The sequence below is a fragment of the Thermobia domestica genome, chromosome 12 (assembly GCF_964235325.1).
Source record: "Thermobia domestica chromosome 12, izTheDome1.hap1.1, whole genome shotgun sequence".
Lineage (NCBI taxonomy): Eukaryota > Metazoa > Arthropoda > Insecta > Zygentoma > Lepismatidae > Thermobia > Thermobia domestica.
In genome coordinates, this window is record NC_137465.1 from 197,476,374 (window position 1) to 197,496,240 (window position 19,867).

At 35.6% G+C, this 19,867-nt stretch overlaps 1 protein-coding gene across 1 annotated transcript in view; it reads left to right on the forward strand.

Moving 5' to 3' along the window:
- LOC145666925 (DENN domain-containing protein 10-like) overlaps positions 1–19,867 on the forward strand; it is a 46,362-nt gene that overhangs the window by 12,842 nt on the left and 13,653 nt on the right. Inside the window, exon 7 of the mRNA XM_081734526.1 lies at positions 5,856–5,973. Within this exon, the coding sequence (XP_081590652.1) occupies positions 5,856–5,973 (118 nt within the window). The remainder of the gene's footprint in view (positions 1–5,855; positions 5,974–19,867) is intronic.

Consider the following 19,867-nt stretch of genomic DNA (forward strand, 5'->3'; position numbering starts at 1 on the left):
AATGCTTAAATGTGTGCCAAAAATAAAGTATCACTTTAGCCTTCATGTTAAGGAGGTAAAACGGTATATAAATCTCTTATTAAAATTAAATTGATAAGTGCCGCAGCATTTCAGAAAATTACACTTCTAAAGTAGAAAGGAAACAATTTCTATATTTTTTCCAAATACATAAAATAAAAGGGACATTGTCTCACCATTTAAAATTTTGAACTTATTTTGCACTTGTCTCGGGCTGGGCTTTTTATTAAATCCCTTGTATTAAAATATATATCCTAAAAAAGAAAACAAAAAGAGGATTCAAAATTTGTTCTAATCTCACAGAACCTTCATGTTATGGAGATAAAACTTGGTATATGAAGTACTTATTAAAAATAATTACCCCAGCGTTTTCAAAAGTTCCTCTCCCAAAGGGGAAAGGAGGCATTATTTATAATGTTTTATTTAATTTTCTATTTTGTATTCATAAAATGGCAAAATTAAGGAAACGAATGGAACAATGTAAAATGGATTTTTAGAAATAGTTAGCCCGTTGATTGACCTGGTTTTTTGTCATTATATGTTGAAATATGTAAGGGAAGAAATTGTTCTAAATTTTTCACAAAGAACAACGGCTGTATCGTTTGAAATGAGCTTTTGAGCATAATTAGCTCGAACTTGTTTCTGTCATCTAATTTTTCTGTCAAATACGCATTCAAAGGATATAAGCACTTTAAAATTTTCTATTAATCTATTCATCCCGTGCGATAAACGGATATTTCAGCTAGTTGTTAATAAATAAAAAGAAAATTGAGAATATATATACGAGGGTGGGTCAAATATAAACGGAATTTTATTTCTTATTTAAATTCATTTATTGAATACCACAAGGCACTTACAATTTATTTTTCCACATAGTTTCCTCCTTTGGAAATGCATTTGTCCCAGCGTATGGGCAGCTTTTTGTTGCCCTCATCGTAAAAAGAACAGGGCCGTGTCACCAGCCAGTTGCGTACGAACTCTTCCACACTCTCGTCATCTTCAAATCGTTGCCCTCCTAGAGCTTTTTTAAGCGGTCCGAACAAATAGAAATCGCAGGGCGATAAGTCCGGGCTGTAAGGAGGATGTTCAAGTGTAATCCATTGCATTTCCCGTAGCGTGGAGACAGTTCGAGCTGCAGTATGGGGTCGTGCATTGTCGTGCAGGAAGAGGATCTGTCAAGTCGATTGGTCTTGTCTTTTGCGGCGATATGGAACTCTCGCCTTGTTTAACAGCTCGCAGTAATACTCAGCATTTATTGTGCGTCGCTCATGTAAAAAGTCAATCAGCAAAATGCCTCGCCGATCGAAAAAAACGGTTGAAAGAGCCTTGCCAGCTGACAGTCGAGTCTTGGCTTTCACTGGTGCTGCCTCCCCTTTCCTCCGCCACTCCTTACTGGCTCGTTTGGATTCAGGAGTGTAGTGGTGAACCCGTTTCGTCGCAGGTGACGATTCGACTCAAAAATGAATCACCTTCTTCCGCAAACCTTGCTTTAAGCCTCTGACAGACATCCAAACGTCTCAACTTCAGATTTTCGGTCAAAAGTTGAGGGACCCATCTGGAACACATTTTAAGGAACTGTAGGTCGTTTTTGATGATTGCTTGACAACTCCCACAGCTGATTCCGACTTGTTCTGTAATTTCTGATACTGTTACTCGTCGATCGTCGTCAATAATGCCTGTAACCGCACGAATGCCTTCGTCTGTAATGCTGGTTCGAGGACAGCGATCGTGTTGCTGATTTTCCACACGTTCTCGTCCTTCCTTGAACTTTTTATGCCAGGCATACACACGCGTCCTTGACAATGATTGATCCCCGAACTGTGCAGTCAATCTATGGCAAATTTCTGCCGCTGTAACTCCTTCACGAGCAAGAAATTTTATAATTATGCGTTGCACAGTGGAGGGGTGTACATGTTGCTCCGACATCGTGAGCGGTACTGACGAAATCGCGGGAAATATCTAACAGCACGCTTTCTCCACTCCCAGTGGTCCTACCTAAACATAGAAAAAACGCGCAGCCAGTCCTACCAACTGTTGATGTTCAGGAACAAAAATCCCGTTTATATTTGATCATTCCTCGTATAGTCATTCTTGATTAGAAAATAAGAACTGTTCGTTCATAACGCTGTCTACATATTGTGAAAAACTTAAATTTTCCAATACAATGTGCCCTCCCGCTGCCCTAGTGGCTAGCACACAGGCTCGATTGAAATTTGAACGCATTACTGTTGTTTTTTGAAATCCATCTTGTACTGTAGGTCCAACTTCTCATAGCCTCCGTGCTGAAAGAGATGCTAAACTCCAATATAACAACAGTGGAATCAATGAGCAACGTTCATTAGTATTTACGAAGTGAGTCGCTCTGAGGAAATCGTCACTTCGCTCTTAGTTTGGATTTTCGAAACATACCTAATATCAAACTCAAACAATTTGGCTTTCGTATAGAATTAAGTATCGGGAAGGACAGTCAAAACAGTGCGGCCAACAAAGCATTAGCTTTTAGCCCACTTTAATCTCCCCATGAATTTGCTCGAACTTGAGGTCAAGCGACATCATCGATGCATAGAACACGGCTCTGAAAGAACCAGAGTGGTCAGATGCACCTTTCCTGCGTTATCGCGTTCCAAAGTTTGTGATTTAAAATTTGTGGTATTACCAACTTGATAATTTTCTTGTCAGAAATCTGCATTTGGAAGCATCTTAAATAAGTAGAATGTTTTCCATTAATTTCGTATTTTTGTTTGCATTTTTTAAAACATTTTATTTTGCGTCTTTAACTTATAATAGGAAGCATAAAGGAGATATTTACCATTTTTGTAGTGGAACTATTTTTGAAATCGTAATTATCATTGAATATGCAAGTTTTATATATTTGTTGTCTCATCATCTGCGGATGCGGATAGAAATTTTGTGAATGCGGGTGCGATTTTTTTTTATATTCGAGCAGACCTCTGTAAGACATCAGCGCTTTATACTTACTACACTTATTAACTTCAGTTTCAGTACTCAACTTATATGAAGTGAGATAAAAGAATAACGAAACTGATTTTCTGTTAAGGATGAATTTTGCTGTTTTCACAAAATAAGGTGATCTTCTTCAAAATAGTCTCCTTAGACAGCTGCACAGTGATGAAGACATTGTTTCCATTCTTCATAGTAGTGCTGGAAGGCTTCTGCTGAACACTTTTCAGCTTGTCGGTTGTGCTCTTTTAGATATTCAGGGTTTATAGTGAGTCACTTTTTTTAAAACTAAAAGTTACTTTTTTTCAAGTTGGTCACTAAAAGTTACTTTTTTTTTCAAATTTGTTAATAAAAGTTACTTTTTGAGAGGTAAAGTGACTTTTTCGTCTGATTTATATTTTGCATTGGCAGTTTTCTAAAAATATATATATATAAAAATAAATGGAAAAATGCAGAAACTTGTTAGTCATTACCCTTCTGAAAACCAGTACTTGCTGCCACATATGAAACAGTCAGCTTTATTGTCACTTCAGCTTTTATTCTTTCTGAAGCACAGTGGATGGTTAGTGGATGCTTAAGCTTTCAAGGTGGCGTTAAGAACCCTTCTGTATCTATTCTTTCTTCTATCATAATAGTCTTTTAGTTTTCTCTCGTGATAGTTAACGCTTCGCTCAACGTTGTGTGTGTTTGTGTGGTTTATCATGTTCGTCTTGTGCTATGCTTCTTGTATGTTCTTCGTAAGAGTAGGTGATGAATTTGAATATTTCATGACTTTGAGAACTCTCAATACTAAGTTAAATATAATGTCTGGAATGAAGAAATTGGGAAATAGGCCAGAACTGGTTCCACTTACTCAGAAGCTTCTTACATCTGTTTACCGTAACTACAAAGTATACTTAGAAAACCTAAGAAAGGAGGAAGCTCGAAAAGAAGAACTAAAGAAGAAAAGATGAAACAAAACAACAAACAAAGAGAGAGGTGATGGAGAAATTGACAAAGGAAAAAAGATTTTGGTCACTTTTTCGTGTGCTTTTGGTCACTTTCCAACTATTTACAAGAGACCAGACCATTATGAGCCTTGTATTATTCAAAGTACCAGAATGTCGCCCTTTTAAATGGTTTTTGAGTAAGAGGAATATAAACAAGTAACAGGGACTGAGATAGAGCGAATAGGGGACTGAGGGACTACAGGAATATTTTTTCTGACAAAAATTAATTGATGGAGACTGTCATGTGACATGTGCGTTTTCGTGGTGCAACATCTAGGTGTGTATAATGCCTGGTTGCACACGTATCACCCTTTTTCTGGGCTTTTTTTAAAAGAACTTCGCGATACAAAATTTGACAGTTTGTACTGGTGGCGCAAATTCCGTATGGACGATCTTTCGACGATAAGACCTTACAAGAGGCTTCACTTTTTCCATATTGTCATCCGTTTTTTAGGTTGAATGTCTTCCGGCACAAAGTTCTTTCACTTATTCTCGACCTTCTAAGAAGAACCATTTGAACACTTATGCTTGGATAGGGAATGTACTCCATAAGCCCATTGTAACTTTTCATAAGTCACAGTTGCGAATTCGCCAACTTTACACAAAATTTGATGGCACGACGTTGCTAAAATTTTTACCGGTTCATTTTCGTAAGAGTACCGTACAAACACAACTTTACTTCAGACGCTCCCAACAATCGTGTAGCAACTGGAGCATGTTCAAACTTGTACTGAGTAAACGGCAAGAATTAGTTGTCATATGAAAGTAAGAGACCAGCGTTGTCGGTTCGTGCACAGTGTTGCCAGTTTCTAGTTTTCTAACACACCTCGTAGATTCAGGATAAGTTCGAAGCCTAAATATTTGAAAGAACAGTTGTAATATGTTGTAGAAGACACTAATAATTGCATAGACTGATTTTTGAAATAATCATTAACTGGGAAGACTTCCAGAGAGTTAAAGAACAGAATAGCGATTAAAGAAGAACCTCTATCTTTCATTGTAAGTGATTAAAGAAAGAAAGAAAGAAAAATGTAGATGTGGTTGGGAAATGTAAGGTTCATTACTGCTACAGTGCGTCAATATCAGCCTTTTATGCTGTGTACAGTTAGCAATTGAAGTTCTTTCCGTTTGATGAAATTACCTTCGTAAATAACTTCAAAATGGAAGGACAATTTGAACAGTTTTCAGTAAATTAAAAGGAATGTATTTTTCTGTACGTTCCAACTGTGAAACTTGGTAAAACGGTGTACGTTCCACCGTTATTCTCGAAGTAAATTTTACCAAACGGAAAGAACTTTCATTGCTGACTGTACCAGTACGTTTAATGACAGGCAACACCCACTTCATCCATCTAATTTTTAATAAAATAATTGACAAATGTATGAATAACAACGTTCTGTTTATGGACGTTCAAATAATTTTCCATTACTCAAGATCGTATCTACTCTTTTCCTACTTGAGGCAAGTTGTACGTAATATACGTAAGTGTAATTGTGTGGAGTTTTACTTGAATTTTTTTTTTTTTTTAAAGTTTAGCTTAAGTTTCTACTAAGGACAAGTTTGATTGTATTATGATGATGATATCTCACGGACGGTTATAAAAGAAGTTATCACAAAATATGTGATCTTGCTGATAGGTGTTCATTCAGAGCGGTGTGATTGTAGTCATTTTACACGATTGCATTTGTTACATAGGCCTGGCTCCTTAATGACACTTTGAATCAAAGACCAGAAAATTGAAATATTTATTAGAGTAAATATTGAATGAATAGCCGAGTTCACACATTTGTGATTATAATTTTGAATAAATGTACATAGCTATTTTGCTGTTTTTGTAATTTCTGTTTCCTAAAGATGGTAGTAATGAGTATTTATATTTGTATTCAGAGCAATACCTCGTACGTTGCTGGTTGTCGAGAAGCTGGAGTGGACAGTCGGATAGATCTGTATGACCTTCTTGTCAACTTGCCTGCTAGGGAAATCAGCATAGCCCCTCATGCCAAAGGTACTGGAAAACAATGTTGGTAATGAAGCAAGTACTTTTCAAGGTAAACTACGTATCTTGTAAGCTTAAAGAATAACGGTGTATACGGTAGGGTGGAATGGGCTCAGAAATAATTTGCAGGAGATCACTTCGAATCTGATTTGATTACAGATAGGATTATTTTCGTATTTACCTGACTAGAGAAAATAATTTTCTGAATAATAATTATTGTAATTGTTAAATTATATTCTGGTAATACTGTTCGTATGTCTTTTGTTGAAGACATGCGTAAAGCATAGTGTGGCGTAGTCAGAGGCGGATCTAGAAGGTAAAAAACGGGGGGAGGGGCGTCCAGAACCCAGACTGTGATAGCTACACAATAAGTTTACTCAGTGCTTGAAGTGGAAAAAAAAGCAGAGGTGGTATGTTTTATTACAATTTTGACTCGACATACCGGCTACCTAAATGTTGAAATACAGTGAGAGTATGTTGCCTAAAAGATTACATTTCTATTTACATAATGACTGAAAACCATTGGAGAGCTTCTCTGTAGTTATAGAGAGGGGACATGGAGAGACCTTAATAGCCCGCCAACAACTTTCTGGAAAAAAGTTTAAAAATTATCCCCTTATGTTGTATTATAGAGAAGTATACACGAAAATCCTCAAAAATCGAGATTCTATATTAACAATTTCTTGCGGGAAAACTCCCGGATCCCCCATTCGACTGAGAAATATTCCACTCTTCCGAAAGATCCACTTCCATAGCAGACAACCCCTAAATTCGGCCATGCTCAAAACGGCATTTATATGCATTAAGGTAAGAAGACATTCACATACATAAGAAAGAAACAATTCAGTATGGGACATCAAAATATAAACTAGATTAACTTCTTTGAAGACACCTCATTTTTAAATACAAAAGTTAGGAAATGGATAACAAACATGTTGGTGTTGTCAACTTAGAAATTATTTCGACATAAGAAATAACATCTTTTTACATGCAAATCTATTCGTCAATTACTGTGTACAAAAATGTATTTATTAAAGGTATATTAGCATCTACTTTCCAGTAACGGTATGTCTTGATCACTGAAAAACCAGAGGCGGTATGTGTTCATCACTGAAAAACTAGAGGCAGTATGGCATACCACCGCATACCGCCTCACTTCGATCACTGAGTTTACTGTAAACTTTCAAAGACATTTAAATAATAGCTTAAACTGTTTTTGTCACTCAAAAACTGGTGTGTGGGGGAGGGGGCTAGACCCACCGATCTTGGGCTAGATCCGCCATTGAGCGTAGTAGATAATTTTATTCCTTAACCACGCGCGCGTAACTAGAAGAGATTTATAAAACGAACGTGTGGCACATGTCAGACGCCACGCGCGTGATCCAGGGTTAAAAAATATGACAGTAACAATTAACATACTTAGACATCATCGTAAATTCTTAGGCTTAAAAGATTCGTATAATTGTGACAGATATTTAAGCAGTTTCTAATAAAATTTCTTTTCATATGAATTTCTAATAATCATTATTTTAAAAAAAGCGTCACAGTCCGTGAGTAACGCTAATTCCTAATAGATAACACTTGCAACTCCGCTACGTGCGCTGTCCGCCTGACAGTTTGCAGATTTTAAACTATTGTGATAATTTAATTGCAGTGTGTAAACTTAATTATTTCATTTTAATTATTTAAGAATCGGACAAGGTCATAACTATGGGTGGTAATCTAGGGAGGAGGGGGCATAATTTGGGTATCAATACTGAATATTTGCTTATACGTATATCAGATAATGAAACATATGTGTCTGATCGGGCCCTCCCAAAGTTGTATAGAAATATGTGTTACTGGCCGTAACCATACTTAGATAAGCATTAATATTTGTGTCTTCCTACGCTAATATATTGTAACGATTTAATCGCAATTTAAACTGTATTGTTTCAATTAAATTATTTGAAAAATTATAGTGATGATACCGAACACAAACGTGCTTTGGTGTTTATTATTAAGTAAGAATCTTAACCATATTTAGATTTGAAAATGTAATTGCAAAATAGTTGGTGGATAAACTTAAAACTTTTAATTAAGGATGATTTTTATCTATAATGTACAGCAAGTCGAAGGCTTGGCAGAAACAACTAATAGTAATAAAGTACCTTTATTTACATATTCATATATATGGGGGCTGAAATCAGTCTACCTTATATTCATACAAACAAGCTGCCCGCTCCTCCTATGGGTGTCCCAGATAACATGTTACACAGCTTGTGGGTGGATTCATTGGACTATTTGTTGGATATTTCGAAAGCGCAAAGCCGTGATGTCATTTTTATTCCTGATAGTTAGCAACTCAGAATTGTTGTCTTCCCATATTTTGTTCAGCAGCACCAAAGAACACTAAACATACAATAACTTGACAGAGTGACGTTTCTTGCAATATATTATTATTCACGGTTTGCAAAACTGTCACCTCCGTGTCACTGACGTTTCATGTATTAGTTGTACTAGTTGTATACACAGCATCTTGCTGCAATATATTATCACAATTGTGTCCAGTTTTAAATTGTATTTACCATTTTCGAAAGTCAATAGCGCGTCAAAAACGACGCTGCAGTCACGCAAATGGTATTGAGAAAACTTAATAATTTAGTCCAACGAATCTACCCACAAGCTGTGTAACATATTGTGTGGGACACCTTGTGTATATATATATATATATATATCTACGAAAGAAGTAAGAACGATATTTCATTCTAGGGGGGCGCGGTGGCTCAGTGGTAGAGCGTTCACCTCCAGTGCTTGGGGTCCCTGGTACGATCCCAACTCGCGCCATGTGGACTTTGTGGTGGACAAACACCATGCTTGTGGGTTTTCTCCTGGTTCTCTCGTTTCCTCCCACTTTCTTCATTCCACCATTTCATTCATTTCTCATCATCACCGTCTCCTTTAGTCTAACCATCATAATTGCGGGACGTAAAACAGATATTTCATTATGTTCTATAAAATTGATGTACAATGAAAAACTTAATGGTAGTAACATGTTATGATGATGATGATATGTATTTAAAAAAAACAGTATAGGGTATAGTAATCGAATTAAGTTTATTACATATGTCCAGAATTCTATTATAACGGGTAGAATTACTCTACTTGACCGTTCGAGTAGATTCACGTTGTGTTTGTTCGACCATCCTCACAGAGTTCCAAGTGTTTTTATGTGCACCGAGCAGGGAATATAAGAACAATCCTTTAAAGTTGTAACAACACACATGTCTGTATAATAAAGACAGGTCTGCTATTATCACTTGGGGAGAACAATTATCACTTAGACTTGACATCTAATATCTGTTCTGAAAATACAATAATAACAAATTTGCTTTTATGTTCAAAATACCTCGGCTATTCTCCCTTCTTTAAGGATTCTTATCATGGTAGAAATAAGATAAGGTAAACCCACGCGCAGCCTCTCCGTTCACGCGAGCAAGATACTATTGTCGCGCCCTCTCAGTTGACAGGTTGCTAGTTGTATTTCTATTGAAGATTTTCTACGTTTTCTTTGTTTTTAACATTTGGTTAATTTGTTATACGCTTTTGTGTATTACATTTTCTGTGTGTAAATATTGTATTTTGTACTGTACAACTCATCTGTATTTGTTACATTGACTCTAAAAGCTTTAACAATACCCTCATGCGCTGTGTATGGCTGTAAAATGAACAGAATAGAAAACTTGGTGAAGAGAATGCCAAGATCCATTCATTTCCAAAGCAGGAGGATTTAAGCAACAATATATGTGTTCTTTGCCACTACCACTTTAAATACTGCTTTTGGCATTAATTTGCTTATTATGTATCTCTCTATATAAAAGAACAAGTCCTGACTGATTGATTGATCAACGCCCAACAGGGCATAAAAAAAAAAAAAAAAAAAAAAAAAGAATTTTTGGAAATCCGAAAGGAAAGGGGAGAAAGAGGAGTGGAAATTATTATCTTAAAATCTCTATACCTTGGAATCTTTGAATGTTAAAGACATGAAGTTTGGTATATGAACTTCTCATTTAAAATAATTATACACATCGTTTAACGCTTTGTGATATTTGGCCTAGACGAGAAGAAAAAGAAGTGAGAATGAGAAAGGGGTGGGAATTACAATTAAGTAGTATAATATGTCCATATCTCGAAATCTCTTAACGTTATTGGCATGAAAATTGGTGTTTAGGTTTTTAATTTAAAATAATTAAATTTAAAACATTTAAAGATATGTTTCTGCGTTTCTTAATGTTTCCTTAGAAAAAAAAAAGGGGGGTTAGGGTTGTAATTAGTAAAATAAAATGTCCATTTCCCGAAATCCCTCTGGAGTATAAAGTTCTTGATTAATTATGTATTCAGCGTGTTTTGATATTACCGTTAAAAAAAAAGGGGGGGGGGGAATAGTTGCAGGTTGCAATTGAAGCGATTAGAAGGTAAAGGTGGTAAGTAACAAATTGTACAATCCGGGAAAATTGACTTTCACAACTATGTCCGTTAACATACACCTTTCATCGTTTCCAAATCTCTTCACTGGGACGAGGACTCACTAAATGATATGTTAAGTGGCATGACTAACATATAAACGTGCATGAACCGCCAGAATTCAACGTTTGGAAAAACGTAACACCTTCATCCTAAGCGCTTCAATTGTTATAATAAGATAACCATATCTCAAAATGCCTTAAAATTAGAGTTCTTAGGGATATGAGAAGTGAGAGGCCGTGAGAAAAGCAAATACAGGGGTCTGGGGGCGAAGTCCCCGGGTAACCGAAGGCTAGTTATTCAATAAAAAATCTGAATGAGCTAGACTTTATTTTTCTACATGCCGGTTTCTGGGTATTTGTGTATGAAGCTCCAAGTTAATCACGTAAATTTAATGCATTTGCACTTATTTTCTAATATCCAGCAGTGGTTTACAAGAGAGTATTTTGGAATCTAAATTTATATTTAAGTTCACATGTTTTTTGCATCATTTATGTAACTTTATTACCTTTATCAGGATAATAGAAGATAATTTATTCGAATATTTTCATAGCTGTGGCTTTTGTTATGCAGTAATTTCAGTCTTAAGCAACTCCCTTTAATATGTTACATGTTTCATCTTTTCAAATAATCCTTTATTTCTAAAATTATTTGTTTAGATCAAGCAGGGAAAAAGAAAGAAGTATTCTTCCTTTCATTTTGATGGAGAATCAAAGTACAACAATATGCAGAAAAAATTGCTCTTGACAAGGGAATTAAGTCAAGATAGTTTAAAAAACTTTTTTCCTTATATCAGTGGCATGGATTTAAGCAACGACCATCCGGATTCTCTAGGATTTAAGTACAGACTAAGAGGATATATAATGGAAAAGCATTCTCCTGCTTTAATTACTTACGGTAAAAATGTCAAAGCTATCGAAGAATCTTCTACGCAGCAGGAAACAGTAAGATCTACATTAATTGAAGATATATACCTGAAAAACTCCGTACTGCATGATGAATTATGTACAACAGTGCAACTGTTGATGTGTATTTTACCAAAAGATGAAAATGAAAATGAAGATCAAATATGTTCATTAAATAAGCATGACCTTGAAGAACAGTCTTGAATTTATAGCTGGGCGGGTAAGTTTCAAATTTAAAATCAAATATTCACAGCTTCCTGTCGAAGAACCTGCTGCAATACTACTGGACAAAATTAATCTCAAAAAGAAGACTGACATTTCAATCAAAGGAACGTCTGGACAAAATCAAAGTAGCTAACAAATATTTTCTTGAATATCTCCAAAAAGAATGAGAATTTATCTGAAAAGAAAAGGGTCATCATTAGAAAATTAACAGGTATCATGAAAAATGAATTTGATGATAAGTGTGAACCGAAAGTTTTAACATATTTTATTCGATTAGAATATGCATAAGAATAAATGAACTAAACAAGCAACTGAAAAACTCTTCCCTCAAAAGAATATTTTACAAGAAAATGAAGAAAGTGGTGAAGTGAGAGAATTAAGAGTTCAGTAAAAAAAATTCTGATTGGTAAATGCAAGTGGATTAGGCCTACTGGGGATACCATAAAAAAAAAAAAAAAAAAAAAAAAACTTCTAAGGTTGTGGGCAAAACTTGTCTCTATATACATAGATGAAAGTTAGATTCTTTTTGATGTAATAAGAGTATATTGAAATACTTGACTTACCCTACTTTTTATGTGCATTTATTAAAAAAAAATATTTTCCCATGAGGGAATAAAATTCCAGTAATATAATAGGCATCTAAATCAGGAATAGCAAATAGACACCTTGAAGTCAAGAGAAAACAGTAATTTCACATTGAAATTCCAAAGAGAATATACGAGAGCAAGCAGACGACAGCGCGACTCCTTTCCCGAGCATGTGTCGAAGGTGACGTTATTGCGCGAGTAGGACGCAAACGCGTTCGCTGATGGACTTACCTTGTCTTATTTCTACCATGGATTCTTATAGGCTAAATTATTACGTAAATTCGCCAGGCCAGCAAACTTGCTTCTATACATATTACTACTAACTTCGAAATTAAATTATTAGTTTGAATACGGTTTACGGTAACGTCTAGAATATAACATTAAGTAAGGCAATCGAATTCTGTAGATGTTTTACTACCGTAAGATGTACTGATCGCGTATTACATTTAATATGTTGTAAAATGATGCAACTTAATACGTGTTTATTTACTAAAGGGGTTGAAGGCTACATTCTTAAAAGTTACTAACCTTATGAAGATGCCACTTATGTCTCTCGTTAAGCGCTGAAAGTGTTTGCCGTTGTTTGCTTATGACAAGGGGACATGGCTAATCATTTTGTTCAGTATATTTTATGATATTCTCCGTGACTTTATATTGACCATTGCTCAAGATTCACACAGCTGAGTTGCATAGTTAACATTCTTCAGGTATCCTCACAACTAAACGTTAGAAGTGTTAAATTCGAAAATGAAACATGCCACAAGTCGTGTGTGTCGTACAAACTGCCGATAAACATGTTAACTAGAGATTCAAAAAAGCCGGCTTTTTTGAATCGATGCTTTTTGCACAGAAAAAGTAGGTTTTTTTTTTTGTTGGAAAAAACTGAAATTTTGGCTGTTTTCATTTTCGTGATTTTTCTATCTAAATAGCTTTCTTATATACTCTGTAGTTAAATAAGATTTCATGACCTTCAACGCCATATTTCACTCTAGAATTCACCATCATGATGGATGGAGCACATGTTTTATGAATTAAAGTAAAAAATAAAGTACGCAGTATTTGAGAGCTATTTGACTTTATTTTGAGTTATCGATATTTTTTTCTTCTCTAGGTCATTTCATTTTTAGTCATCCCTGTGCCATTTCTTCCAGCTTAGTACTCTGGCTTCTAGCACATAAGTTAAACTTATGTTTTTCAATATATCCATCAGAACGTACGTTTTTCAATATATCCGTTAGAGCGTACTTCCACATTTCTGTTATATTGTAGCTGTGCAATGATTTAGCAATTATTTGCCGGATACAACCTTGAATATCATTTTATACAAATAATCAGAAGCGAATTTAGAATTTTTTTTTGAGGGGGGGGGTCTCTGATTGATGTTTGTTTTTTTTCCAAAAATCCCTAATTATTATTTGAAAGAAGCTTGAAGTTTATGAGTACAGGCATAACTAATATTTCCTTTTGTTTGTATATTCAGCAATAATCTTTCGGATATAACCTTAAGATCACTTTGTACTAATTATCAGTGGCGGATTTAGAAAAGTATTTTAGGAGGCGTTTTTCTTATTAATGTTTAATTTTTCTAAAAATTCCTAATTTTTATTTGAGGGGAGCTTGAAGTTTATGAGCAAAGCCATTAATATTTCGTTTGTTTTAGAAATTCCGTAATTTCGAGGAACAGGGATCAGTCCGAAATACACCTCCCACCCTAACCCCCTTTACAAATTCGTCACTGCTGGTAATTAGTAATAACAACGATTTAAAAACAATAAGAATGGAAGTCGACCAGAACTCACAGTACACGCACTATCTCTACATTCACAAATGGAATTAAGAAAAACTTTTGTCAGAGTGGTTTAATGCAGGATCGAATCCCGGACATCCCCATACAAGCGCAAAAGGTAATTACTCACTCATGTTGTGCAGTTGTGCTTGACTTGACTTAAATGTATAAGATTTGTCCGAAAAGTAGTAGGACTGATTTTTTCCCTTCAAAACGTGGTAAAGAAGGGGGATATTACTGCGCTAGTTTGACAGGGGGAGGGGTCTTAGCTACTAGTCGCCAGTCGTCTCCAAGTCTTCATGGAGTGTGGATTGAGTTTAAGGTGAACCCCTTTGAAGATGCCTTGTCATCTGCACAATGAAGCACTGCTCCAGCATGCTACTGCTCTAACAAACTGATTAAAGAAATAAAATTTAAAAATAATAAACACAAAGATCAAGAAAGAAAAAAAGTAGAAATATGATTTAAGAACAATAAAATGGAGCTTCTATACACTTTCAGTGCAAGTAAATATTACTCTTTGAGTATGTATAACAGTCACATAGTGAGAAAATAGAAGGGAAGTCGAGTAAATAAGAAAAAAAATAGATTTACGTTAATAGTCGTTGAGCCATGGGTGTGGTACGGTTTCATCTCGAGGGAGTAAAAATACTCTATATTTTTATGTTCGATCAAAAACATTTCAAAACAGAAGGCTGTTTTCACAGATTCGATAGCTTTTCAATCCAGTACACGTATGTATGGTTAAAACTGCCAGCACCACTGTAATTCCTGTTTTTTTTTTTTTTTTTTTTTTTTCAAATAATAGTAACTTGAAGAAAGAAAAAAAAAAGTGCTCAAACACCAGTCATCTTAAAGCAGTAAGAAATACATCGTTTTCAATCACAGGGAACGTATGTTTATTTTATTCATAAAACGCGAATATTTACTGAATTTTAAAACATTTTAACATTTTAAAATTTTAAAACACTGAATTTTGCACAGGGACGACGCCAGAAACGCTTGATGGGGTGGGCAGAAAGAGGCGGACCTAGTTGCTGGGTGGGCGGAAAATGAAAATGAGAACTGGGCAATGTAGACATGTTTTTGACAATAATTAAGTTTCATTTTTATACTCATTAGTTAGCTAAGGCTCAGACCAAAATAGGGGAGGAGGCCTTATAGAAGGTACAATTCCGTCATTCGGCTGGTGGGACTGAAGAAATGCAGAATTTAGGATGGGCTGGGGGAGTTCGTGGCTATATGCTCGACCTACCGAATTCCGTGTGGCACACACTATCTCAATTTCCAGTGTTTTAAAACAATAATAATGGTGTGCCTGTGTAGTCGAAGTTCAAGACAGCTTTACCTCCTCTCCATCCAAGAATGTACATGAATGCATAGAAATAAAAGAAATTTCAAACAACACAGACTAACAGATAATACTCTACCTTTCGTTAATAACATAAAATACACAATAAGTAGGTAAAGTAAAGCAAGATTTTTTGACGTGGTCTCTATATGCAACAGCAAAGACTTATGTTATTAAAAGAACAGGGAAATTCGACGGCATAATTGAAGAGCTCCTTTCCAAATACCACTTAAGTCAGTTTTTCTCAATTTTAAACTTTTTATGTTTATTATGATATTGTGGGTGAGATGCACATATTAATGTTGAATAAACTGCAAAACTCACTCAAGTCTCACTGGTGTAATGGCTCAAAAACCATGTTTTTTTGCAAAGTCCACCTTAGTCATTGGTGTTTCCTGGTTTTTGTTGTTTGCTGTAAATTTTAAAGAAATGACTTAAGTGGTATTTGGGGTATTTGGAAAGGAGCTCTTCAATTGTTTGATCATAGGTTATGCAGATATGTTTGAAACTGAAACTCAAGTTACCAATATATATATATATATATATATATATATTGGATAATGAAGTAAATAGCAATTAACAAAACTTCATCATGATCCACAGAAAGAATAATGTATTTTAAACTATGAAGGGCTGATCATATGGTACGAACAAGCTTACAATAAACTTTTATACCTGCACTTAAATGAAGAGCATTTTTCATTACTAGCATGTTGCGCTGGCACATGCGTCGATTTTTATGTCCAGCATGAATGCGTTTACCACATCCTCTACAGTAATATTCATTATAAGTTTTCTTTCTCCTGAGAGGAAACAAAGATCGCTTAGGCGACCGATTCGATTTGTTAGATATGTATTAACCCAAGACACGAGAAAGAACGCTCACATGGTGAACTAAATACAGGAATGGTGACAACAATTACGGCTAATTTGCAAATTTCATGAAAGCAATTCTGGAACGATCCATTACTTCAGTAAACTGAGAAACGGAGGTAATTTTGCATTGCTTTTCCTCCTCATAACGTTTCAAAACTTTCGGGAGAAGTTTCAGTTCCACCTCTACACTATCGACGTCACATCCATAATGACGTGCAAGTGGTTCAATTTCCTGCAGAATACCTGTATTTTCTGTAAAACTCCTATTCATGCATTTCTGCAAGTATTCTGTTATGTATAGGAAGAAATATCCTAAGTCTGTAGTCTTCTTGGGATTTGATATCTTCTTCATAAACCGACATTTGCTCAGTCATAATATACTGACGTAAATGATTGGGCAGTGATCGTGTTCTGGACATTGGACCCGTTAGAGACATACCGTTATTTTCAGCAAGACTCATTCCAAAGTTTTTCGAACTCCTCAACTGTGTTTCGAATTTCAATAAAATAATCCACTACACCATTCGTAACTAAAACAGCATCAGCCAGTGTGCTCTCCTTGTTTTGTAGATAATCTAACAATCTTTTCAACTTTCCAAGAAAAAGTGTGAACAAGTTGAGTTGGAACACAAACTGAATATTAACTTCACTCAATAGACATCTTGCTTCAGAAGAGCGACTGCGATTTTCATTACTTATCTCAGCAAATGTTAGAATAACTGCCCTAAACGTTATTTTCATAACCAGACAAGCTGCAACCTAAGATAAATGGGTAAAAAATATTTCGTTAGTGGTTCAGAAGATACTTAATGCCATAAATAATACTATATATTGAAAACTATGAGAATATTCCGTAGAAACACGCCCTTACAGATCAGAGTAGAACAAAGAGAACTTGAAGAGGTCGATAATTTCAAGTATCTGGGAAGTATTTTGACGAGAGACGCTTACTGCACCAAAGAGATCAGGTCAAGAATTGCCATAGCTAAAGAGGCAATCAACAAGAGAAGATCTCTCTCTTTACTCTTAACTAGCAGGCTCAATATTGGACTTAAGAAGTTGGTCAAGTGCTATATATAGAGCATTGGACTGTATGGTTCAGAGACTTGGACATTACGGACGTTAGAGAAGAAATATCTAGAGAGCTTCAAAATATGGTGTTGGAGGAAGATGGATAAGATAAAATGGACAGAGGAGCAACAAACGAAGATGTTTTAAAACGGATAGGAGAGAAAGGGACACTTCATTCATCATCCTTCGTAGAAAGGCCAATTGCATTGGACACATCTTGCGAAGAAATAGTCTTCTCCACACCACCATAGAAGGAAAGATGAAAGGAAAGCGAGAAATAGGAAGAAGGAGAACACAGCTGATCGGTGATTTGAAAGATAGGAGAAAATATTAGGAGTTAAAAGAGGAAGCTGAAGATCGAGAAAAGTGGAAGAAACATTTCCTGGCCCAAATTTAAAAATTGAAAATAAAAATAAAAATAAGAAATCCTCATTAGACCCAGTACCTGTCGAAAGGCAGAATACTTAATAATAATAATTGAATACCATAAGAAGATAGTACATTAGAAGCCGTCATTTTCTCTGTAGTATCACTGACGACGCCTCAGCAATATATAAAGGACGTGATGACCCATTAGTGGAAGGTCATTATGCATTGTCCTGCTCGAAAGTCAATCTTTGACCCGAAGGTACGTGGGCAAAGTGAACCCATGATGGCTTGCCATAGCCTTCTATGTAATGATGATAACGTCCTAAGAACTGGAACTAGAGTAGGATCCAGATCACTTGTGTTCCCACTGGGAATCGAATCCGGGATTCACCGGGGACACTGGAAGGTTAATAAGAGTAACATTATTTCGCATCTGTTTATTTTCATGGTAACTGTGCGGGCAAAATGTGGACCAGTAATAATATTCGATAACTACAGCAGGAAGCGCGCGTTAATCCGAATATTTGCTTGAGCTGTTCGTGTTATTAATTTGTTTGGAGTAAAAAGGAAGTGTTCAAAAGCCACAAATCCAGTTAGAAACGAATATTTGTCAAGGTTTAGTTCTAATCTAAAACATGTACAGTACCGTATATGTAGTTAAGCATTCAAAAGTCATTTGAAACAGTCTTGTATTCAAGAAAATTAACCTGATCTAGTCCAATAATTCACAACTGTTTCTGTTTGAGCAACCAGTCTAAATATATCAACCCCGCCAGCTAAATGTCATTCGGACAAGCGCAGGTATCGCATTACGGTGGGTTTGGATTAACACGAGCATCCTGTACTGCTAATGGAGAAAAAAATACGGAAATGTGTAATTAAATGAGCTCGAATAAAAGCAAGTCGCCTATATTCATGTCCAATAAAACAAGCTACCAATCATGTTTATATCATGCAAGAGGAAACAGTATGAGCAATTTTAGCCGTGCTAACTTTATTGTCCACAGCAGTTTGCGAATTATCTGGGATGATGGGGAAATCCCCCTTTAAAACTAGATACACCATGTAAGTATTATTTTTTTTCTTGTTATTTTCTCCTGGAGTAAAAACTGAAATTAGAAAGGGAGGTTTACATGGATTGTGATGTCAAATAACGGAATTCAAGGAATAATAAACACATATACCTCCTATCAGTATATTTGAGGAGGGGCGGGGGGAGATATTTTAGTTTTCTTTCCTAAAACAAACTTTACAGTAACAACAATACTAATAATGCCTAAAACAATAAAAATCACGTATATGTCAATAACTGAAATTCAAGTACAGATATTAAGTAACAAAAGTTTTTTTTTTTTTTTTTTTTTTTTTTTTTGTTTCATGTGTCTGCGGTAATTACGAGTGACTATTTTTATATTTTCTTCCAACCCTAGAAATCGGTTTAAATGGCTTCGTAGTTCACGAGGTCCTGGAATTTAAAGTCTGCGTAGTTTAAAGGTTAATCACGACTATTGCCATCATTATATTACTACAAGTATCTGTCTTAAAATTATTGTTCATTGCAGAGTTAAACAAAGTCCTAGAACCTTTTACGTTACAATCCAAAGTAATACCTATTGCTTTTGAAGTACAGGATGTCATCTTCATTATTCTACTTCTGTTGGGGTGGGCGGATAGGTGGGCAAGGCCATCCATCGGGTGGGCAGTCGCCCACCCTTAATGCCGTCCCTGATTTTGCAGAAGAAAAAGATGAATTAGAAAGATATTATTCCCCCAGAAACCTCTTTAGTATTAGCCAAAATGAAACCATTTTATTTTTAAAAATAGTAAAGTTACTACTAATCAAATATACAAATTTTTGTTACAGTTCTCGTGGTTTAAAAAAGAAATCTTATGACAGTGTAAAATTATATACAGGTTCGTTTTTAGGTAAGTACTATTCTATGCTTGAGCACAGGGCGGCAAAATTTTGGATTTTTTTGAAGATTGGAAATAAAGTAATATTTAAAACTAGCAACCCGCAGAGTCCCGCACAAGCGCGAGAAAATACGCGGTAAAATATATAGTAGTGAAACTCGTGCATCTCGAACACGTGGTTGCGTTTGTCGACTTGGCATAGCTCCAGCTGCACGTGTTCGCAGTAGTGAAAAGGGACTTGTGTTGTGCAGTTGTTGTTCGAAATGGGTCTGTTGACGAAGGAGAAAGTATTCGTAGTTGAGCATTATTTCCGCTC